The sequence below is a fragment of the Musca domestica genome, unplaced genomic scaffold (assembly GCF_030504385.1).
Source record: "Musca domestica strain aabys unplaced genomic scaffold, Musca_domestica.polishedcontigs.V.1.1 4, whole genome shotgun sequence".
In the NCBI taxonomy this organism is placed as follows: domain Eukaryota; kingdom Metazoa; phylum Arthropoda; class Insecta; order Diptera; family Muscidae; genus Musca; species Musca domestica.
In genome coordinates, this window is record NW_026712328.1 from 4,896,398 (window position 1) to 4,923,309 (window position 26,912).

Here is a 26,912-nt window from a genome sequence, read left to right on the forward strand (position 1 = left end):
CTTTATGTGCGTATCAAATGGCTGTACCAAAACGTAGACCTATAAATAACTAGCTGAACCCCTTTTGATATTATATGCATTCAAAATTTTATATACGAATATTTGTTTGTTCAAAAATAAAATAAATTCAAAAATTTAGTAAATGTTATTATGAACATGACCATGAGAAAATCAGGAACATGCCATATATATATATATATATATATATATATATATATATATATATTTCAAATGTGGTATTTAAGAATATTTGGTAGATGACAATCCTTGAGGTATAAAATCGCCAATATAGGTTCCCATTTTGGCCGATGGTCTCCGCTCGTATTAATCGACCGTGGCATCAGAATAAATGTCGATTCGAACAAATATAAACTTTTTGTAAAATTTGATGCTATTTCCGAAATTTTGTACTTTCATTCAATAATATTTAAAATTTGTTGCATTTGACTTTGTTGGAGTGACTACAAATTCATATTTTGATATCTAAATACGTGCGAAACGGCCTTTAAAATATAGCTCATATAGGTTCTGGTGTTGCATTGCGTCTTTCATGAAGTTCACGCTTACCATCATATTTGTTTTTCTTTCTTTCTTCAATATTTCAATACGAATTTAAAACCTATAAGGTCATGCAAAAGTCAGACGCTGCCAACTTTCTGATTCGCTCTAAACAGCTAACAAATTTGTCGCTGCGTCGCAGATCTTATGTTTAAAAATTGTCATTTGGAATAGTATTATAGTTTCTTCTGGAGTCCCACAAGGAATACGATCACTATTATTTCATTTATTAAATTTTCAAATATTTTGATGTAAGCCGAAAATTTGAATTCATTTGCTAACTGGTGCAATATTAATCGTATGGAAACTAATTATTAGAAATGCACACTTATTAGATTCGCTGAAAAATTCTAAGTTGTCATTATGGATGGTATTCCAGCCGGATTTTTTTAACATCAACTTCCATGTTCCGCGACGTACCCCCCACGTATAACATTATCATTTATGTACATATTTATTGTGTACATATTTATTGTAAGAAAATTTCTATAGATTATTTAAAATAATAAAAAAATAAATAACAAGTAAAAAAGCAGCTACGTTCGGCAGGGCCGAATCTTTTATACCCCCACCATTTGGAAGAAACAACTTCATCTATATCTATAAAAGAGGAAAATGTTTGTTTGTTTGTTTGTTTGTTTGTTTGTAATTTATGGACTCTAAAACCGCTGAATAGATTTTCCTGAAAATTTCCATATATACTGCAACATCGCCTGAAAGTAACATAGGCTATATACATTTTTGAATTTCCACTTGGAACTGGAGATACAGCATCAGAATCGGAGGTAACTCCCAAAAATTTAGATTTTATATGCACATATCTATTGATTGGTTGAAGATACAGTCTCCAAATTTGGAATACGTAACGGAATTTGGAACAAAAATAAGTTCGCCAAATTATTTTGTAATCGGTTCAGAATTGGATATAGCTCCCACATATATTTTCGACCGATTTCGTTCATTTGATGCCTCAAACACAATCTTAATGTTCGATTCCAATGAAATTTGGAATGTGTGACGGGATTTAATCCGAAAATAAATTTGTCAAATTATATTGAAATCGGTTCAGATTTGGATATAGCTCCCATATATATTTTCGGCCGATTTCAAGCATTTGATGCATCAAACACGCTATGTATCCCCAATTTCAATGAAATTTGAAACGTGTGATAGATTTTATCTAAAAAATTGATTTCCCAAATTATATTGAAATCGGTTCAGATTTGGATATAGTTCCCATATACATTTTCGGCCGATTTCATGTATTTGGTGGACCAAACACGACATGTATTACCAATTGTAATGCAATTTAAAATAAGTAACGGAATTGGGAGCCAAAATAAATTTGTCAAATTAAATTGAAATCGGTTCAGATTTGGATATAGCTCCCATATATATTTTCGACCGATTTCATGTATTTGATGCACCAAACACCCTATGTATCTCCAATTTCAATGAAATTTGGAATGTGTAGCGGAAATTAAAACAAATATGCATTTGTCAAATTATATTAAAATCGGTTCAAATTTGGATATAGCTCTCATATATATTTTCGACCGATTTCATGTATTTTATGCACCATACACGATATGTATGTTCGATTCCAAAGAAATTTGGAATATGTAACGGGATTTTGATTAGAAAATAAATTAGTCAAATTATATTAAAATTGGTTCAGACTTGGATATAGCTCCCATATACATATATTTTCCGCCGATTTCACATATTTGATGCACAAAACACGATGCGTATTTCCGATTCCAACGAAATTCGGCATGAGTGGCTAAATTTGGTACAAAAATAAATTTGACAAATTATATTCAAATACGCTCAGATGTGATTATAGCTCCCAAATATATACTCAGTCGATTTCACATATTTGATGCACCCAAATCGAGAGAGACAAAATCTGGCACCAGCAAAAATTGCCAAATTATATTGAAATCAGTTGAGGTTTGGATATAGCTAACATATATATTTCGGCCGATTTCATACATATTATGCACCAAACACGATATATATGACCGATTCCAATGAAATTCAGAATGTGTGGTGGAATTTGGTTATAATAATAAATGTGATAAATTAATTGGAAGTTAGTTAAGATTTGGATATAGCTCTCATATATATATTCTCGGCCGATTTCACATATTTGACGCACCAATTTCAATGAATTATGAAAGGTGTGGCGGAGTTTGGTGTAAAAGTAATTTTTTTTAAATTATATTTAAATCGGATCAGATTGGGATATGATTTTAATAAGAACCATTGACCCACAACGCCTTAGGCTAACACTAAAAAACTACACAACAATTTATTTGAAATACGCTTATTACGGCGAAGTATGTTGCTATCTCGAATTCACTAATTGCAATAGAAAAACCACTCTACTTAAAAAAACTTTCAGTTTCCTGCACGCTTGGTATTTGCTATGAAATAAATAAATCCAAAGGACAAACCCTTCGTGTATGCATGTCATGTTACTGCTTTTGTAATGATTTTGTTTATTAACGCATTAAATTAGTGCAATATTTTTTTTTAATTTTTAAATTTGTTTTTCTTTATCCAACATATATTCGTAAATAAAATTTTGAATGCATATAAAATCAAAAGGGGTAGCGGAGCGACCGGGTTCAGCTAGTTATACCATATAACGGCGGTACCGTTATATGGGGGTATACTATATCGTGAAACTATATAGACAATTCTCTTCTAGGGAATAAAGTACTCACAAGGAACTCCTTGTGAGAATTGTAATACAATTCCACTGAAAATTTTGGCTAAAATCATCAAAATACCGAATATCGGGAGGTGTCGTTAGACCTATAAAGACAATTTGATTTCAGGGGGTAAAGTACCCGCGAAAAACTCCTTGTGTAGAATTTCAGACAATTCCATTACGAAATGGGGCTAAAATCATCAAAATACCGAATATCGGGAGGTACCGTTATATGGTGGCTATACGATATCGTGGACATATATAGATTATTCTCTGCGAGGGGATAAAATACTCATAAAGAACTTCTTGTTTAGAATTTCAGACAATTTTATTGATATATGTGGCTAAAATCATCAAAATACCGAATATCGGGGGGTACCTTTGTATAGGGGCTATAAGATATCGTGGACCGATATATGCAGACATAAGACAGATCTGTGAAAAGTTTAAGCTTCCTATCTTAATTCGCTTTGACTGTAGCCTGATTACAACAGACGGACGGACAGACAGACCGCAGGACGGAGAGGGCTACATCGTCTTAGAATTTTACGATGACCGAGAATATATATACTTTTTAGGGTCTAATATTAATATTTCGATGAGTTACAACGGAATGACGAACTTCATATACCCTCCATACTATGAAGGTATAAAAAAATCATTGCTACGGAGTGCATGTTATGACATTCAGAGCACTTAAATATAAAATTAGATGAAACAACTTAATTTCACAAACGTAGCCTCTGTGACTTTTGTTTACATCAAAGGAGACATCAAATTTGAACCCATCTCGACAAAATTTGGCGAAAGTATTTTTACGATATACTAATATCTCAATCTCTGCCAAAATTCATACCATTTAGGTATGTAAATTCATTTTATTATGTTCATTAGGTATATCATGCTTTGCATAAACCTTAAATGCTTAAAAATTGGGCATAATGATCGCGTGTAGAAGATTGTGTTGTTGTTAAAAGCGTACACATAAAACTCAATTTAATACACAAAACGAAAAGGAGAATCCTAAAATTAGCGATATTCACATTGAGAAAATTTAGAAAAATTTAGGAAAAAGTTTTGTGTTAATTCCTGTTTTATTTTTATAGGCTCCAGCGTGGAAGAACGGTATATTAAATGTGCCCTTTGCTTTGTCCGACGACATATTAAATTTCCATCTCTGTTGAAATATAGATATAGGACATATAATTTAACACAGATCCTTTAAATTTGGCTAAATAGTTTGCTTTGTGTGGGTGATGATTGCACTTGGTCGTACTTTAACGATTTAATCTATATATTTCATACTATGGAGGGTATATTAATTTTGTTATTCCGTTTGTAACTCCTCGAAATACTCATGTCAGACCCAACAAAGTAAATATATTCTTGATCAGCGTAAAATTCTAAGACGATTTAGCCATGTCCGTCTGTATGTCCGCCTGTCTGTCTGTCCGTCTGTCTGTCTGTTGTAATGGCGCTATCTTTCGAACGAATTGAGATAGAAGGCTAAAATTTTGCACACATGTATATTTTTCCAGTAGGCAGGTTAAGATCGTAAATGGGCCATGTAGGTCCACGTTATCATATAGCCCCCATGTAAGGGTACCTCCCGACTACATGCCTAAGACAGAGAATTGTTTGTGCAGGTCCACGTCTTCATATAGCCACCATATAACGGTACCTCCCTGTATTCGTATTTTGATGATTTTAGCGTCAATTTTCTCCGGAATTGTTTCAAATTCCGTATTTAGAGCTCGTAATGGGATCTACAGTCTGTGACAGAAAATTATTCATGCAGGTCCAGGTCTTCGTATAGGCCCCACATACCAGTACCTTCCTATATTTGGTATTTTGACGAGTTTAGGTACAATACCCACCGAAATTGTTTGAAGTTCGTAATGGATGCTACAGAATATGGCAGACATTTTTCTATGCTGGTTCAGGTCTTCGCACAGCTCCGATATAACGCTACCTCCCTATATACGATATTTTGATTTATTATTTTAGCTACATTATTAACCGTTTATTTTAAGTTTCGAATTTGAATATGGTGATGACAAACAATGTCCATGTAGGTTCAAGTCGTGTAGACACCAATATAACGGCTATATTCGGTATTTTTTAAAATTTTAACAGCATTTTTTAAGGATTTTATTGCCAAATTCGTTCCAAATGGTGGAGGGTATTCAAAGTTCGGGCCGGCCGAACACACTACTTTTTAACTAGTTTTTTCTAAGTTTCGCAATTGAATATTGTAATGGCCAATGAATTGTAATGGCTATGCAGGTGCATGTCGTCGTATTGACCCTAATATAACGGCTACATTCAATATTTATAAAATTTTAACGGATTTTATTGTTTTGAGAATTGTCAAATTCGTTCCAAATGGTGGAGAGTATTCAAAGTTCGATCCGGCCGAAAATAAAGTTTTTTTATTTGTTCTTTTTTAAATTTCAAATTTAAGCTTATATATATTCAAATTTAAGCTTTGAAAGAATATTGAAGTATACATAGTTTAGTTTTTATACCCTCCACCATACTATGGAGGGTATATTAATTTTGTCATTCCGTTTGTAACTCCTCGAAATATTCATGTCAGACCCAACAAAGTATATATATTCTTGATCAGCGTAAAATTCTAAGACGATTTAGCCATGTCCGTCTGTCTGTCTGTGTGTCTGTCTGTCTGTCTGTCTGTCTGTCCGTCTGTCTGTCTGTTGTAATCACGCTATTTTTCGAACAAATTGAGATAGAAGGCTAAAATTTTGCACACATGTATTTTTTCCCAGTAGGCAGGTTAAGTTCGTAAATTGGCCATGTAGGTCCAAGTTATCATATAGCCCCCATATAACGGTACCTCCCGATATTCGGTATTTTGATGATTTTAGCGACATTATTCACCGGAATTATTTCAAATTTGGCATTTGAAGTTTGTAATGGATGCTACAGCCTAAGACAGAAAATTATCTGTGCAGGTCCACGTCTTCCTGTAGCCCCCATATAACGGTACCCCCCGATATTCGGTTTTTTGATGATTTTAGCGACATTGTTTACCGAAATCGTTTCAAATTTGGTATTTGAAGTTCGTAATGGATACTTCAGCCCATGCCAGAAAATTGTCTGTGCAGGTCCACGTCTTCGTATAGCCCCCATATAACGGTACCCCCCATATTCGGTATTTTGACGATTTTAGCTACATTATAAACAGATTTTTCTTCAAGTTTCGCATTTAAATATTGTAATAATTTATGACAAAAGTTGCCTATGCAGGCCCACGTCGTCGTATAAGCATTCGGTATTTTTAAGATTTCAACAGAATTTTTAACGGTTTTTTTTTTTGGAAATTGCCAAATTTGTACCAAATGGTGGAGGGTATTAAAAGTTCGGCCCGGCCCAACTTACAGCTTTTTTACTTGTTCTTTATGATGTTGTGTGTGCGTTTCATTGTCAGTTTGTTCGCTGACTCAGTGGTGGTGTGACAAGAAGGAGAGCGAAACATAGAATGGCAAGCAAAGGTACGAATAAAACTTTGTCTTTGCCGCAAAAACAAAACATAATTGAAGCAGTTGATAATGGAACAAAAAAATTGACGTGGCTAAACAATTTGAAATCGCTCCATCAACTCTTACTTCAATATTAAAAAAGAGAGATTTCATTTTGCAATCTTCTCCTAGCAGCAAAGCAAAACGGCAAAAATTACAAGAGTGTCCCGATGTAGAAAAGGCTTTAGTTTTATGGTTTAGATAATGCCGAAAGTCTAATTTGCCAGTTTCAGGCCCATTATTAATGGCAAAGGCCAATTTTTTCGCCAAAAAGTTAAATGTGAACAATTTTAAAGCTGGCTTGATAAGGTAAAAAAACGAAACAACATCACGTATAAAAAATATGTGGAGAAAGTGCTGCCGTCGACGACGGCTGGCTTGATAAGGTAAAAAAACGAAACAACATCACGTATAAAAAACTATGTGGAGAAAGTGCTGCCGTCGACGAAAATGTTTTCTTAGAATGGAAAGAAAAACTTAAGGATCTCATAAAAGATTATGATGCCAATGACATTTTTAACGCAGATGAGACTGGACTATTTTATAAATTTTTACCAGATCGCACTTTTTACTTTAAGGATGAAAAGTGTCATGGTGAAAAACACAGTAAAGAAAAAGTGACTTTACTATTTGCTGCAAACATGGATGCCACGGAAAAACTAAAGCCTCTATTGATTGGGAAGTCAGCAAAGCCCAGGTGCTTTAAGAACATAAGAACTTTCCCAGTAGAATACCGGTATAATAAAAAAGCTTGGATGACAACTGAAATATTTAACGAATGGCTTCAAATGTTGGACAATAGAATGAAGAGTCAAAACAGATATTTTGATGATTTTAGCTGCAATATTAACTGAAATTGTTTCAAATTTGGAATTTGAAGTTCGTAGTAGATACTACAGCCTATGACAGAAAATTGTCTGTGCAGGTCCACGTCTTCGTATAGCCCCCATATAACGGTACCTCCCAATACTGGTATTTTGATGAGCGTCATTATTTCAAAGTGTTTCAGAAGTGTTTGTTAGAAGTGTTTCAAATTACGTATTTAGAGTTCGTAATGTGAACTACAGTCTGTGACAGAAAAATATTTTTACAGGTCCAGGTCTTCCTATAGGCCCCATACATCAGTACCTCCCGATATTCCGTATTTTGACGATTTTAGTGTCGTTATTGACCGGAGCAGTAATGGGAACTACAGTCTGTGACAGAAAATTGTCTATGCAGGTCCAGGTCTTCGTATAGATCCGATATAACGATACTTCCCAATATATTGTATTTTGATGATTTTAGCTGCATTATTCACCGTTTATTTCAAGTTTCGAATTTGAATATCGTAATGGCTCATGACAAACAAATCATATCTAGGTTCACGTCGTAAAGACCCAAATATAACGGCTATATTTTGTATTTTTAAGATTTTTACAGAATTTTTAACGGATTTTATTTTTTGAAAATTACCAAATTCAAAGTTCGGAACCCACTGCTTTTTAACTTGTTTCATTTTGACTTACTCTTTTCGCGTGTACATTTGTAGTGTTTTTTTATTCTAATATAATATGAAGTCTTTATGGGAAGTATAAAGCGACAACGGACAAAACTGTTATTTATAGATTTTGAGTAAGAGGATAAACTATGAACGGAAAAAATCCATATTTTATAGTGTAGGAACGGTTTATTTAATTTGATTAACTTTATTTAATTGACTCGATTTCTTGCAAACTGAAATTGCAGATGTCTTAGTTGAAGTTTTTTTCTGTCTGTCTGTCCGACTGTCTGTTGTAATCACGCTATCTTTCGAACGAATCGAGATAGAAGACTACAAATTTGCAGATACTTTTATTTTGCCAGTAGGTAGGTTAAGTTCGTGGATGGGCCATGTAGGTCCACGTTTTCATATAGCTTCGATATAACGGTACATCCCGATATTCGGTATTTTGATGATTTTAGCGATATTATTCACCGACACTGTTTCAAATTTGGTATTTGAAGTTCACAGGGATACTACAGCCCAAGACAGAATATTGTCCGTGAAGGTCCATGTCTTCGTATAGCCCCCATTTAACGGTACCCCCCGATATTCGGTATTTTGATGATTTTAGCGACATTATTCACCGGAATTGTATCAAATTTGATTTTTGAAGTTCGTAATGCAGGCCCACTTCTTCGTATAACCCAAATATAACTGTACCTCCCTATTCACCGGAATTGTTTCAAATTTGATATTTGAAGTTCCAAAGGGATAGTACAACCTGAGACAGAAAACTGACTGTGCAGGTCCACGTCCCTGTATAGCCACCATATAACGGTACCACCCGAAATTCGGTATTTGTCCCCCATTGTCATCGTATTGTCCCCCATTTAACGGTACCTCCCGACATTCAGTATTTTGTTTCAAAATAAATCGATAAAAATTTTCAATTGAATTTCAAAATACTGGTATATTCTATTGACAAACTTCGTAACTACATTTAAACATTTGCTGTAAAAATCCAACGAAGAAGTTGAAGATTTTTTCTTTTTATACCCTCCACCATACTATGGAGGGTATATTAACTTTGTAACTCCTCGAAATACTCATTTAAGACCCCATAAAGTATATATACTCTTAATCAGCGTGAAATTCTATGTCGATTTAGCGATGTCTATCTGTCAGTCTGTCTGTTGTAATCACGCTATCTTTCGAACGAACCGAGATCGAAGACTACAATTTCGCAGATATGTTTATTTTGCCAGTAGGCAGGTTAAGTTCGTGAATGGGCCATGTAGGTCCACGTTTTCATATAGCCTCCATATAACGGTACCTCCCGATATTCGGTATTTTGATAATTTTAGGTACAATACTCACTGAAGTTGTTTGAGATGTCGTATTAGAAGTTCGTAATGGATGCTACATGCTGTAAAAGAAATATGCAAGTCCTGGTCTTCGTATAGCTCCGATGTACGGTATTTTTATGATTTTAGCTACATTATTCACGGTATATTTCAAGTTTCGAATTTGAATATGGTAATGGCTTATGGCAACAATGTAGGTCCACGTCGTATAGACCCCAATATAACGGCTATATTCGGTATTTTTAAGAGTTTAACAGAATTTTGAACGGTTTTTATTTTTTGAAAATTTCCAAGTTAGTTCAAATGATGGGGGGTATTCAAAGTTCGTTATTGCTTTTTAACTTGTTTCAATTAGTTTTTCTTTTCTGTCAATTTTATACAATGTTCCATTTTTTTTAAATTTGACATTTTTTTTGCCATTTTTGAAATTTTTTGCATTGAATTCTGTATTTAAAATGAAGTATATGAAATATTCTTATATATGAATTGGCATCTAACACAGGTCCTACATCGTACTTCAGGTGGAAGATGCAAACACATTTAATCAAACAAAAATGGCCAACACAGCTGTATGGGGCTCATATCAAAACGTTAACCTACTTCTTTCATATGGCTGTAATCCGTCCAATGAAAACTAAAAATGCAAAATTTATTGGGACCGCAACCAGTGAAATACCGAATATAAAGAGGCACTACAATATGCGGACTATAAAAATGTCCTTTCAATATATTATAAGTATGGGCCCACGTTTTGGTATGACCCTCATATAAAAGTATCTCCCTGAATTTAGCTTTACGGGACCATGCCATATTTTTCAATTGATCGGCGCATATTTGGCATTTTGGCTTCTAAGGGGATAGAAAACCTCTTCGCAATGTAGGTCAATGTTTTGGAATAGCGCCTATATAAAAGTACCTCCTGATTAAACCTATTTGGCTAATTGCCTTTATATATATAATTCACAAAAGGCCTTGAGTTTGAAAAGAATGATACATATTAAAAATACTATCAATCATTTTCTGATATTCATTAGGTATATCATGCTTTGCATAAACCTTAACGCAATTTAATACACAAAACGAAGAGGAGAATCCTACAATTTGCGATATTCACATTGAGAAAATATGTATGTTGTTTTGTTTTAATTCGGCGGTATATCAAGTTTGGCATTCTGCCTGCTTCTCTGTTGAAATCTAGATATAGGACATATTATTTAACACAGAGCTTTTAAATTTGGTTAAATAATTTGCAACGATTTAAACTATATATTTTTCTTGATGGCATTCTACGTAATTTTTCAAAATTTAGGTATTCAACATTTGTAATGGCTTCTACTTTCGTTGGAGAGCATTGTCTACATACGTTCACCCTCTAGTATAGTACCTTCGGAAATTTCGTACTTTAACGATTAGAGCTTTATTATTTCTGAGATTGTTTTAAAATTGGTTATTATACCCTCCACCATAGTATGGAGTTTATCACTCCGTTTGTAACACCTCAAAATATACATTTTAGACCCCACAAAGTATATATATTCTTGATCAGCATAAAATTCTATGTCGATTTAGCAATGTTCGTCCCTCTGTCCGTCTGTGGAAACTACTCTAGCTTCCCAACGAAATGAAGTAGGTTAATAAAATTTTACTCTAATGTGTATTATGTCTGCAAGACTTTTGGTATTGAAAATGGGCCATGCAGGTCCACGTCTTCGTATAGCCCCCATATAACGGTACCTCTCGATATGCGGTATTTTTATGATTTTTGCGACATTATTTGCCGGAATTGTTTCAAATTTGACATTTGAAGTTCGTAATAAAAACTACAGCCTATGAGAGAAAATTGTCTGTGCGGGTCCACTTCTTCGTATAACCCCCATATAGCGGTACCACCCGATATTCGGTATTTTGATTATTTAAGCGACATTATTTACCGGAATTGTTTCAAATTTGGTATTTGAAGTTCGTAGTGGATACTACATCCCAAGACAGAAAATGAGATTGAGAAAATGAGAAAATTTAGTGATTTTCGCTACATTATGAGCAGATTTCTTCAAGTTTCGCATTTTGTAATATTGTGCCTAGTTGCCTATGCAGGTCCACGTCGTCGTACAGACCCTACGGCTACATTCGGTATTTTTAAGATTTTAACAGAATTTTTAAAGGATTTCATTTTTTTTTTTCATATTTGTACCAAATGGTGGAGAGTATTCAAAGTTCGGCCCGGCCGAACTTACAGCTTTTTTACTTGTTTTTAGTTTATAATGATTTCGCGGTTTCCTGTAGTTCCCATATTACAGAACTGACAGCCATTTGGCACTTTGATAATTTTATTTTATCTGATATTTGAATCTTGCAAAAGTGTAAAAGGAATGGGAATTTGATGGCTTTAACTGCATTGAACTTGTTCGAATATTGAATGCAGATACATGTATTTATCTGTTGTGATGTTAGATTAGGAATGGAAAAACTCAATTTGCGCGGGGTTTCACATCATTGGAATTCAGGTTGTACATTTTTTACACACAAAAAAGAAAAAAACAATTTCCAGTTTCGTGTTCAAAAAAGAGAAAAAATTAAACAATCTTATTGTTTTCGAAAAAAAAAAAAATGCCAGCATCCTTTTAAGGATGAAGTAGTGGATAAATTAAAGCAAAGCATATGTTGAAAACATGATCAGTGTATAATTTAACTATAAATTAACTGTATAATTTAATTATCTCTTTGAACATTGATATTGCATTTTTATTTAGTCTAGAGAACAAGATTATTTACAGACTAAGAATTAAGAAAATAGTATTCATATAATGAAAAAATTTATTAAAAATTTGAGGAAACGAATTCTTTAAACTGAATTTTGAAATATTAAATTCCACAATCAGAAATACACCTAATTAAAAATATAATTTGGTTGATGCATTAAAAATGCTCTGTGTTTCGAGGCCATTTTACCTAGAATGAAAAAAGGATGTTTGCTGGAAGTTGTGGACAAACAATGTTACCAAGTTTTAAACAAACCCGACGACAATTTTTACTAACATCCTCGTTATACGGAGGCTATATCAATATGAACTTAAATTTACAATTTTCAACGACATGAATCAATATCTATTATGAGCTTCTAATACCAAATTGAAAAAATTTAAAAATATATGCCCAAAATATCAACATACCGAATATCGGGACTAACTTTTGTATAGGACTATAGAAAACGTGAACCTTTGTACACCATTTTCTACACCAGGAGTTATTCCCACTAAAAGTTATAAATACAGAAATTGCTACAAACCCGTTGGAGAATGTGGCTTAAATGGGCCTGTACGAAAAACCGAATCTTTATACATAAAGAAATTCGATGAAGAATATGAGTAAAATCATTAGACAATATTCTGCTACAATACATTTGAAATCGAACGAAGATATACCAAATATCATTGTTATGAAGTGAATATGTGGAGGTCTTAAATATGAAATGAGACATCAGAAACTTATATATGGGAGCCATAGCTATATCTGAACCGATTTTACTCAAATTTAACGTACGTAATTTGAAAGAAAATTAAATATATATACTCTATACTATATATACTCTGTGTATACTTACATTTCCTATATGTATAATACACAAAAGGACTTGAGAAAAATGATACATATGAAAATAACCATCAATACGAGTATATCGATTTAAATTAATTTTTTGATGTTCATTAGGTATATCATTCTTTGCATAAACCTTAAATGCTTAAAAATTGCGCATAATGATCGCGTGTACAGGTTTGCATTGCGGTTAAAAGCGTAAAATCATCAGAATACCTTCTGCCGAAAGGAACTGTTATGTGGGGATATAGGAAAACGTGACAATATTCTGCTACAGTTAGAAATTCCCATTAAGACAAATGAATACACGAATATATATATGTATATATATATAAATATATATATAACTTGAAATAAACGGTGAATGATGTAGCTAAAATCATCAAAATACCGTACGTAGGGAGGTACCGTTACATCGGAGCTATACGAAGACCTGGACTTGCATAAACAATTTTCTGTTACAGCCTGTAGCATCCATTACGAACTTCAAATACGACATATCAAACAATTTCGGTGAGTATTGTACCTAAACTCGTCAAAATACCGAATATAGGGAGGTAGTTATATGTGGGGCCTATACAAAGTCCTGGAACTGCACATACAACTTTCTGTCATAGGCTGTAGAATACATTACGAGCTTCAAATACCAAATTTGAAACAATTCCGGTGAATAATGTCGCTAAAATCATCAAAATACAGAATATCGAGAAGTACCGTTAAATGGGGGCTATACAGGGACGTGGACCTGTACAGTCAATTTTCTGTCTTACGCTGTAGTATTCCTTTGGAACTTTAAATATAAAGTTTGAAAGAATTCCGGTGAATAATGTCACAAAAATCATCAAAATATCGCATACCGGTAGGTACCGTTATATCGGAGCTGTGCTAAGACCTGGACCACAATATACAATTTTCTGTCATAGGCTGTAGCATCTATTACGAACTTCAAATACGACGTCTCAAACAATTTCTGTGGGTATTGTACCTAAACTCGTCAAAATACCGAATATAGGGATGTACTGATATATATATATATATATATATATATATATATATATATATATATATATATATATATATATATATATATATATATATATATATATATATATACGAAGACCTGAACCTGCTGAGACAATTTTCTGTCACAGACTCTAGTTCCCATTACGAACTTTAAATACGTAATTTGAAAAAAATCCGGTGAATAATGACGCTAAAATCATCAAAATACCGAATATTGGGAGGTACCGTTATATGGGGGCTATACGAAGACGTGGACCTGCACAGACAATTTTCTCTCATAGGCTGTAGTATCCATTTCGAACTTCAAATACCAATTTTTAAACTATTCCGGTTAAAACCATCAAAATACCGAATATAGGGAGGTACCGTTATATGGGGGCTATACGAAGACGTAGACCTGCACATAAAATTTTCAGTCTTAGGGTGTAGTATCCATTTCGAACTTCAAATACCAAATTTTAAACAATTCCTGTAAATTATGTCGCTAAAATCATCAAAATACCGAATATCGGGAGGTACCGTTATATGGGGCTATATGAAAACGTGGATCTACATGGCCCATTTACGAACTTAACCTGCCTACTGGAAAAATAAACATGTGTGCAAAATTTTATCCTTCTATCTCAATTCGTTCGAAAGATAGCGTGATTACAACAGACAGGCAGACAAACGGATATTGCTAAAGCGACTTAGAATTTTACGCTGATCAAGAATATGTGTACTTTGTTGGGTCTGTCATGAGTATTTCGGGGAGTTACAAACGGAATGACAAAGTTAATAATATTGTATTGTAATAGTATTGTGGAGGGTATAAAAATACTTTATAAGAAGTGAGAAGCACGAGAATTGTCAATCAAGAACAAGTAAAAAAGCTGTAAGTTCAGCCGGGCCGAACTTTTAATACCCTCCACCATTTGGTACAAATTTGGCATTTTCTAATAAATAAAATCCGTTAAAAATTCTGTTAAAATCTTAAGAATACCGAATGCTTATACGACGACGTGGGCCAGCATAGGCAACTTTTGTCATAAGTTATTACACTATTTAAATGCGAAACTTGAAGAAAAATCTGTTTATAATCTAGCTAATATCATTAAAATACCGAATGTGGGGGGTACCGTTATATGGGGGCTATCCGAAGACATGGACCTGCACAGACAATTTTCTGGCATGGGCTGAAATATCCATTCCGAAATTCACATGCGAAATTTGAAACAATCCCGGTAAATAATGTCGCTAAAATTATCAAAATACCGAAAATCGGGGGGTACGGTATATGGGGGCTATACGATATTGTGGACCTATATAAATAATTCTCTGCCGAGGTACAAAGTACCCACAAGGAACTCCTTATGTGGATTTTCAGACAATTCCGTTGAAAAATGTGGGTAAAATCATCAAAATACCGAATATCGGGGGGTACCGTTATATGGGGGATATACGATATCGTGGACCTATATAGACAATTCTTTTTGAGGAGGTAAAATGCCCACAAGGGACTCCTTTTGTGGAATTTCAGACAATTCCATTGAAAAATGTGGCAAAAATCATCAAAATACCGAATACCGTGAGGGTACCGTTATATGGGGGCTATACGATATTGTGGACCTATATAGATAATTCTCTGCCGAGGTATAAGGTATCGACAAGGAACTCCTTGTGTGGATTTTCCGACAATTCCGTTGAAAAATGTGGGTAAACTCATCAAAATACCGAATATCGGGGGGTACGGTATATGGGGGCTATACGATATTGTGGACCTATATAGATAATTCTCTGCCGAGGTATAAGGTATCGACAAGGAACTCCTTGTGTGGATTTTCCGACAATTCCGTTGAAAAATGTGGGTAAACTCATCAAAATACCGAATATCGGGGGGTACCGTTACATGGGGGATGTACGATATTGTGGACCTATATAGATAATTCTCTACCGAGATATAAAGTACCCACAAGGAACTCCTTGTGTGGATTTTCAGACAATTCCATTGAAAAATGTGGCTAACATCATCAAAATACCGAATATCGGGGGTACCGTTATATGGGGGCTATACGATATCGTGGACCGATATAGATAATTCTCTGTCGAGGTATAAAGTACCCACAAGGAACTACTTGTTAGGATTTTCTGACAATTTCAATCCCGGTAATAATGTCGCTAAAATCATCAAAATACCGAAAATCGGGGGTACTGTATATGGGGGCTATATGAAGACTAGGCCCATTTTCTGTTTTATGCTGCAGTATCTATTACGAACTTCAAACACCAAATTTGGAACGATTTCGCTGAATAATTTCGCTAAAATCATCAAAATACCGAATATCGGGGGGAACCGTTATATGGGGGCTATATGAAGAAGTGAACCTACATGGCTCATATTTTGACTTAGGATGTAGTATCCATTACGAAGTTCAAATACCAAATTTGAAACGATTCCGGTAAATAATGTCGCAAAAATCATCAAAATACCGAATATCGGGGGGTACCGTTATATGGGGGCTACACGAAGACATGGACCTGCACAGATAATTTTCTGTCTTAGGCTGTAGTATTCATTACGAACTTCAAATCCCAAATTTGAAACAATTCCGGCGAATAATGTCGCTAAAATCATAAAGATACTGAATATCGGGAGGTACAGTTATATGGGGGCTATATGATAACTTGGACCTACATGGCCCATTTAAGAACTTAACCTGCCTACTGGCAAAATATACATGTGTGCAAATTTTAGCCTTCTATCTCAATTCGTTCGAAAGATAGCGTGATTACAACAGACAGACAGACAGACAGACGGACATGGCTAAATAGTCTTAGAATTTTACGCTGATAAAGAATATATATACTATGTTGGGTCTGACATGAGTATTTCGAGGAGTTACAAACGGAATGACAAAATTAATATACCCTCCATAGGGTAAAGATAGCGTGATTACAACAGACAGACAGACGGACAGACAGACAGACAGACACACAGACAGACAGACGGACATGGCTAAATAGTCTTAGAATTTTACGCTGATAAAGAATATATATACTTTGTTGGGTCTGACATGAGTATTTCGAGGAGTTACAAACGGAATGACAAAATTAATATACCCTCCATAGTATGGTGGAGGGTATAAAAAGGTATGAATGGAGGGAGAAATTCAGGTATGTAATATGTGAACTGGCATTGTCCCTAAAATTTGATCATTTGATACCTTTGAAAAAATACAAATTTGTCAAACGTAAAATTAATAGTAATAGCACACAAAGAAGAAATCCGCATAAAATAATTAAAAATATCTCCATTCATCACCAGCATTCATTCATATCCATTTCCTATTAAATTTTATTTCGTTCAAATGTAATAAAAATCTATTTTCTATGATGTTATAATAAAAACTATCGATCGACATTTGCCAACTCTGAAGTTTCCTTGATATATTTTGCCAAAGCTGATATATTGATAGAGCGATGCGCCGTCACCTATGTAAAAGGGGATTAAAACAGCGATACAGACGGTCAAAAAGAGCGGTAAAAATATGAAAATATGGAAAACATGGGGTTTAAAATTTCAAAAGAAATTTTGGATTTTTTAGGAATTTAACCGCAAATGTGTAACGGTTCAGGAGTATATATCAGACGTTTTTTATATATGTAGTGGATACATGGACAACATTTCAGTCCCGAAATACATGAGTATATATAATATTATTTAATCAAAAATGTGGTTTGTTGTGTGAAAATATATAAAATTAAATTTGCGCTAAAAAGTCATCCGAAAAGTTCTATAATTTCTTAGAAAATACTACATAATCACAATGTAACCAAAAGAAATAAAAAACAAGTAAAAAAGCAGTAAGTTCGGCCGGGCCGAACTTTGAATACCATCCACCATTTGGAACGAATTAGAAAATTTTCAAAAAAATAAAATGCAATAAAAATTATTTTAAAATCTTTAAAATATCTAATATAGGAAGGTGCCGATATATGGGGGGATATACGATATTGTGGACCTATTAAGACAAATCTATGTCTGCGTGTAAAGTACTCACAAGGAACACCTTGTATGGATTTTCAGATAATTCCATTAGAAAAAGTGGCTAAAATCATCAAAATACCGAATATAGGGGAGTACCGTTATATGGGGTATATACGATATTGTGGACCTATATAGACAATTCCGTTTCAGGGGTAAAGTGCTCACAAAGAACTCCGTGTGTGGATTTTCAGACAATACGATTGGAAAATGTGGCTAAAATCATCAAAATACCGAATATCTCGGGGTACCGTTATATGGGAGCTATACGTTATCGTTAACCTATATAGAGAATTCTCTGTCGGGGAGTAAAGCGCTCACAAAGAACCCCTTGTGTACAAAGAACCCCTTGTGACCATTCCGTTGAAAGATATGGCTAAAAACATCAAAATACCGAATATCGGGGGTACCGTTATATGAGGGCTATACGATATCGTGGATCTATATAGATAATTCTCTGCCGATGTATAAAGTACCCACAAGGAACACCTTGTGAGGATTTTCAGGCAATTCCGATGAAAAATGTGGGTCAAATCATAAAATATCGAATATCGGGAGGTACCGTTATATGGGGGCTATACGATATTGTGGACCTATATAGATAATTCTCTGCCGAGGTATAAAGTACCCACAAGGAACTCCTTATGTGGATTTTCAGACAATTCCGTTGAAAAATGTGGGTAAAATCATCAAAATACCGAATATCGGGGGGTACCGTTATATGGGGGATATACGATATCGTGGACCTATATAGACAATTCTTTTTGAAGAGGTAAAATGAACACAAGGGATATCTTTTGTGGAATTTCAGACAATTCCATTGAAAAATGTGGCTAACATCATCAAAATACCGAATATCGGGGGTACCGTTATATGGGGGCTATACGATATTGTGGACCTATATAAATAATTCTCTGCCGAGGTACAAAGTACCCACAAGGAACTCCTTATGTGGATTTTCAGACAATTCCGTCGAAAAATGTGGGTAAAATCATCAAAATACCGAATATCGGGGGGTACCGTTATATGGGGGATATACGATATCGTGGACCTATATAGACAATTCTTTTTGAGGAGGTAAAATGCCCACAAGGGACTCCTTTTGTGGAATTTCAGACAATTCCATTGAAAAATGTGGCAAAAAACATCAAAATACCGAATACCGTGAGGGTACCGTTATATGGGGGCTATACGATATTGTGGACCTATATAGATAATTCTCTACCGAGATATAAAGTACCCACAAGGAACTCCTTGTGTGGATTTTCAGACAATTCCATTGAAAAATGTGGCTAACATCATCAAAATACCGAATATCGGGGGTACCGTTATATGGGGGCTATACGATATCGTGGACCGATATAGATAATTCTCTGTCGAGGTATAAAGTACCCACAAGGAACTACTTGTTAGGATTTTCTGACAATTTCATTGAAAAATGTGGCTAACATCATCAAAATACCGAATATCGGGGGTACCGTTATATGGGGGCTATACGATATCGTGGACCGATATAGCCCATCTTCGAACTTGACCTGCCTGCAGACAAAAGAGAGATCTGTGCAAAATTTTAGCTTCCTATCTTAATTCGTTTAGACTGTAGCGTGATTACAACAGACGGACGGACAGGGCTACATCGTCTTAGAATTTTACGCTGATCAAGAATATATAAAACATTTTCAAGTATGTGATAGCATAACATTATGAGTCATATGTAGTGAAATTAAATCAACGCAAGAAAAGATTTGTCACGAAATAGAAAGAAACAAGTTATAAAATACCGAATATTAGTAGGTAGCGTTATATGGGGACTATACGAAGACGTGAACCTGCATAGACAATTTTTCGTCATAGGCTGTAGTATCCATTACGAACTTCAAATACAAAATTTGCAACAATTCCGGTTAATAATGTCGCTAAAATCATCAAAATACCGAATATAGGGAGGTACCGTTATATGGAGGCTATACGAAGACGTGTATCGTAGTATTTATTTCGAACTTCAAAAACCAAATTTGAAACAATTCCAGTGAATAATGTGGCTAAAATCATCAAAATACCGAATATCGGGAGGGCTATATGAAAACGTGAACCTACATGATCCATTTAAAAACTTAACCTGTCTACTCGAAAAATAAACATGTATACACAATTTTAGCCTACTATCTCAATTAGTTCGAAAGATAGCGTGATTACAACAGACAGACAGACGGACATCGCTAAATCGACTTAGAATTTTACGCTGATCAAGAATATATAATTTGTTTGGTCTGACATGAGTATTTCGAGGAGTTACAAACGGAATGACAAAGTTAATATCCCCTCCATAGTATGGTGGATGGTATAAAAGCAGTAAGTTCGGCCGGGCCGAGCTTTGAATATCCTCCACCATTTGGAACGAATTTGGAAATTTTCAAAAATTAAAATCCTTAAAAAATTCTGTTAAGATTTTAAAAATACCGAATATAACCGTTATATTGGGGTCTATGCGACGTGGACCTACGTGGACATAGGCATTGTTTGTCATAAGCCATTACCATATTCAAATTCGAAACTTGAAATAAACGGTGAATAATGTAGCTAAAATCATCATAATACTTCAAATACGACATCTCAAACAATTTCGGTGAGTATTGTACATAAAATCGTCAAAATACCGAATATATGGGGCCTGTACGAAGACCTGGACATGCATAGACAACTTTCTGTCATAGGCTGTAGTATCCATTACGAACTTCAAATACTAAATTTGAAACAATTCCGGAGAATAACGTCGCTAAAATCATCAAAATACCGAATATTAGGAGGTACCGTTATATGGGGCTATACGAAGACGTGGACCTGCGCAGGCAATTCTCTGTCTTAGGCTGTGGTATCCCTTTGGAACTTCAAATACCCAATTTGAAACAATTCCGGTGAATAATGTCAAAATACCGAATATCGGGAGGTACCGTACTATGGGGGCTATATGAAAACGTGGACCTACATGGTCCATTTACGAACTTAACCTGCCTACTGGCAAAATAAACATGTCTACAAAATGTTAGCCTTCTATCTCGATTCGTGCAAAAGATAGCGTGATTACAACAGACAGACGGACATCGCTAAATCGCCATAGAATTTTACGCTGATCCCGAATATATATACATTGTTGGGTCTTACATGAGTATTTCGAGGAGTTACAAACGGAATGCCAAAGTTAATATACCCTCCTTAGTATGTTGGAGTGTATAAAAATGGTTCGTCAAAATTGCATTCGACAACAACAAATTAATATTTTATGCCCAAAGTTAAAGCTATATTTGATGTGGCTTCAGAGTTATACCAAGTGTAAGGTCAAAATTATTGATGCAATTCAAACAAAGTTGTAGCCAAAGACTACATGACAGCACTGGAGTGGTTCATCAAGGCGTATCAAGCCTAAAGCTTCCACCTTGGATGGTAGTTATTCGAATTGACCTGCCTATACGAATAGTTTCAAGCAGTAGTTATAAGCCACGCTGGTTTGTTTGATGCTCACAGACTTCACAAAATAAATTAAACTTATAAAATGAATACAGGCAATTGGGGTACAATTATCGGTCATTTTTATTGGGCGAATTAACCAGAGGACAATTGTTTGCCATTATGTAAAATTAATATAATAAACTAACCTTATAAAATGAGTACAGATAATTGGGATACAATAATCGTTAATTTGTATTCGACGAATTAACCAGGGAATACGTTGAGATCATGGGAGGACTGACTGACTGACCATAAGGAATAGCCAATCTGGCCACAATTTATTACGTTTTTGAGGAAAAAAATCAACGTCTTCAGGAACGGATTTATAGTAACGAAATCAGAAAGTACTCTCATCAGCGTTAGTCGAAATATGCCATGCGGGTAAGAAATTATTAATTCGCTCATTATTGGATGGAAGTTCCGTACGTTGATTTTTATCAAAGATAGCACAACAACGTTATCTTCCAATGTTATTGTGCAGCACTCAGATTTGCGCATAAGGCGGGATTACAGCTGGTGCCTCGCAAGAAATCTGCATTGTAATATTAAAAGCAAAATACACAGACTTCAGTCTACAGATTAATTTGATCATTATTTCAAAATTATCTCAGCTAAGAAAGTCAATATTGAACATTTAAGTGAAGTGTCAGAGTTGAAACTAGCACAGAAATTGCACATATAGCACTAGGTCTTCGTATATCCCCCATATAACTGTACCTCCAGATATCCGGTATTTTTATGATTTTAACGACATTATTCACCGGAATTGTATCAAATTTCAAATTTGAAGGTCCTAATGGCTACTACAGCCTATGTCAGAATGTTTTTAGAGATGCTTCTAAGGAAGTCCAAACTAGCCGCAGCTCTCACAGAAAGTCCGAATGCAAGATATGAAGTTTATTCTTGTAATCGCACATACTCACACTGTAGAGAGCAACAAGTGCAAAAAGCAAAGTTCGCCCGGGCTGAACTTTTAATACCCTCCACCTTTATGTGGGGCTACGAATATGTGGACCTGTATAAGTTTGTCATAGGCGGTAGTACCGATTCCGAACTTCATATACGAACTTTGAATCCATTCCGGTTAATAAAGTCACTAATATCATTAAAATACTCAATAGATTAAGGTACTGTTATAGATAAATTTCCGTCAAGTTAACTAATAACATTTATGCACAAACTAACCTAAAGCGGCTAAGATAGAAAGGACCGAAATACCTTTTTTAAAATAAAAGGCTCAAGCCTCAAGACAGAGTCTTCAGCTTCATCTGATCCGTCCTTATCAACTACATATTTTAACGAGTATTAAATAGACAAAAGTCAGGCTGGGAAGACGATATGATACCCTACATCACTATGCATACTTAATAGAGCTTTTGTTAAAAATTAATTCCTCATATTGTGTACTTGTTTGAAGTAAGTAATGATCTTTTTTGAATGAATATAAGGAGGCTGCATCTTAATCTGAATCGTTTTCTACTTAATGAAATATGTTTATGCTGAAGTGATCTCTCGTGCTTTCATATTATGACTTTGGGAAGGCTTAAATATAAAATCTTATGAAACATATATAAGAGAGCTACATTATTCGAATTTCGAAAAAAACTTTAGTTTTTCTATCTAACACAACTTTAAAGACTATCATTCCGAATTTCATATTCCTAGCCCTATTCCTTCCCCAAATATTAAACATAATACTATTACTTCTTTTCGCACAGTTTTGGTAGGCATTTCCAAATCCCTCCTCCGTGTATCAACCGTACCCCGTTCCTTACCCAAGTACTAAATTTTATTACCATTTAGTTCTTTTTAGTACAAATTTTCAAAACTACCTCCATACCCCAATATAATACTCCGTATCAAATTTAGTACCATTTAATATACATAAGTACAGATTTTCATAACTACCTACATCACAGAATCCAATAGAAATCTTATTTCCAAATTTCTGGATTAATCTCTACCAGTTTTCCAAAAATTTAAATTGTACCACATTTAGTACTATTTAGTACATATAGGAATGAATTTCCAAAATGTTTTACATACTCCAATCTTACAATACAACACATTTTTTTCAAATTTCAGGATTCCAACTTATCCGATTATTTCTAAGGGCCCAACATAAAAAATAAGATTTTTCAAGAAATATCTAAAAAATTCTTTTCCCACGTCGGTGTACTGTTTTTTAAATATCAATACCTGCAGATTTTAATTTCTTTCATGCTTTCGTTTAAGGATTTTGATTTGCTTCACTTTTTTAATATGAATTAAAAAAATTATTACAAAATATGCAATTGGGTAGGTGGGTGATATGAGAAATCGTGGATTTATTTCAGCAGTTTTATGCCACAGTAGACAGAGCCCATTTCAAAATGCACATACCGAATTTTAGAGAATACCGCTGAAAAATGTGGCTAAAATTATCGGAATACCGAATTTTGGGTTCTACTATTATATGGAAGCTAAAAAAACGTGAACCTAACTGCATAGGCAATGATCTGCCATAGGAGAAAAAACCCATTAGTACCGAGTTTTAAACAATTCAGTTAGAAAATGTGGCTTAAATTATCAATATACCGAATATATGAAAACATGGATATATGTAGACAATAATCTACTACAACAAGTATAATCCGAACTCTAAGGGCCGAGTGTTAAACAATTCATTTACAAAATGGGTAAGATCAATAAAATACCGAATATCGCGGGGTATGGTTATATGTGGGCTATATGAAAACGTAGACCTATATATTCAATGATCTGTCAAAGGCGGTAGTGTGTGAAAATGTGACCAAAATCGTCAAAATACCAAATATCGGGAGGTACTTGCCTACTGACAAGAAACGCATATGTACAAAATGTTGGCCCTCTATCTCAATTCGTTCGTAATATGGTGTGATTACAACAGGTATACTAGCATTGCTAAATCGAATATATATAGTGTGGGGTTTAATATGCGTACTTCGGGGAGTTACAAACGGAATGAAAATTCAAAAAATAAAAAAACAACATTATTATTGATCGATTAGAAACAGTGGGAACTTTAAAATTTCGAAAAAAATAAATAGGTTCGAAATGGAAAATCATTGATACTTAAACACAATGTTGGTTATATTTTTGAAAATTTTAGTAAGAGCCACTCTTTGGTAAAATAAGGCGGGAAACTGGTTAATTAAGGTTTCGATCTAAAACTTTGAAGTTGAATACTGGTTGCGATAAGCAGGATAGAATCCTAAAAGGACGTATGTGGACGTATGTTCACCGTATTGTCTTGCATCAAATACACAAATATATCTGAATATGAATTAGAATCTAGATTTTGATTAATTGAGAAGTTTATTTAATCGGTAAAAGTATAGACCCATATTAGTATTATACATTTTGTACCTATAATTAACAAATTAAAAATATTTACCTCACTAGTTTTATTTATATCATTCATCTGATTCAATTTCTACGCTTATAAGAAAACCATGTGATGGGGTATTAAAAACGGTAATTATATATTCATCAGTACAATCATTTTCACCGTAATAAATAACATAGCATACCTCTGGAATGACTATAACAGGTTTAAGTGTGGCAGATTCTTTCTGCGCGCTATCTTCTTCTAATTTACCCTTACCGACCTGGAATCCTTTTTTAGAGTCATCTGTATTAATTTCTGCCTTTTGTTCCTGTGAAATTAAAAATCAATTATATATAAGTTTATATTATTGTCTAATATTATTTTATTATCCGGTATATTTCTACCAATATGTTGGTAGTAATTAGCTCAAGGGACGTTATGAATACATAATTTTTTCATTGTAGTTTGATACCTTTGAAATATTAGGGGCTTCCATCAGATCTTTTGATTTCTTTAATGAATCCAAAATTGGTTTCTCCATTTTACTGGGAATATTAGTATCGCGACTAAAATCTGATGGATCAAACTCCGGTTTCTCAAATTTTTCTAGTTGGGGACGCTCATAATCAGGAATTTCAGGAAGATCCTCGTACTTTGATTTTGCTTTAGGCTTAGTCTTTGTCTTAGTTTTAGTTTGTTCTTGCTTAGGCTCATCTTTCACCTGAGGAGTTTTCTTTAATTTAGGAAATTCGTCAACAGGCTTATTTTCGTCCACAATCTAAAACATTACATTTTCACAAACAATTAATTAATTTACTTTTTGGCTTCCCAGTTTCTATTGGAATGAATATCTGATACTGTATTTACAAATTAATAAATTCTACAATATTTATATATATATATATATATATATATATATATATATATATATATATATATATATATATATATATATATATATATATATATATATATATATATATATATATATATAAATATTGTAGAATTACGGATTATTATGTAAACAGAAAAGTAAAAAAGAATCAAATCTCAAAACTAAATTCCAAAGAATCAAATTTATGTAAACACAAAAGTAAGAATGAATCAAATCTTAATACTACATTCCAAAGAATCTAATTCTTAAACTTTGCCGTTGTTATTGCTGACGGCGTAAAAGCTGGCGCAATAAACAGCGAAACGTTAAATATATTTTAGATTATAAGTAAATTCAGTCTTGATTTAACATTCCAGAAATACAGTCTTGATTTAACTGTAAAGAAACCGAAGTATCCGATTTGGTCCAAACTTGGTACATCGTAAAATTTTTGTCAAACTTAGATCGAGTTCGGAGATAAGCTATATCGGCCCTTCTGGTACCTACCCCACAAAAGCTCAAATTTTCAAAAAATATATTTTTTTACTCCAACTTCGCAAATCTTAATATTTGCGTCAGTGATAGGTCTGTTGCGAAAATGGTCAATATCTGCCCACTCCTTCTGGTACCTCCCCCACAAAGGGTCAAAATTTTAAATAATTACAACTCTCATAAAATGTGATGTAAGAGTCGATTGTCTTCAATATTCACACATCCCAATATTTCTATTAACCCAAGGTCTGGTGTTAAGATGGACAAATGGTCGAAATTGTCCAAAAATACATATTTTTTGCATATCCTAATATTTGTGTCAGCGCTAGGTCTGGTGCAAAAAAGGACAATATCTGGTTCTGCTCCTTCTGGTACCTCCCTCAAAAACGCTCAATTTTTTG

At 34.1% G+C, this 26,912-nt stretch overlaps 1 protein-coding gene across 16 annotated transcripts in view; it reads right to left on the reverse strand.

The window, feature by feature from the left end:
- The window catches only part of LOC101893720 (twitchin), a 147,374-nt gene that overhangs the window by 33,608 nt on the left and 86,854 nt on the right, over positions 1 to 26,912 (reverse strand). For 8 of the 16 annotated variants that reach the window (XM_059126961.1, XM_059126960.1, XM_059126959.1 and 5 more), the window contains 3 exons: positions 25,618 to 25,923; positions 25,348 to 25,473; positions 25,212 to 25,250 (listed from right to left, as the gene is read on the reverse strand). The exons of 3 other annotated variants lie outside the window; for them this stretch is intronic. In XM_059126961.1, coding sequence (XP_058982944.1) covers positions 25,212 to 25,250; positions 25,348 to 25,473; positions 25,618 to 25,923 — 471 coding nt within the window. The remainder of the gene's footprint in view (positions 1 to 25,211; positions 25,251 to 25,347; positions 25,474 to 25,617; positions 25,924 to 26,912) is intronic. 5 more of the 16 variants (XM_059126958.1, XM_059126956.1, XM_059126971.1 and 2 more) reach the window with 2 other exon arrangements.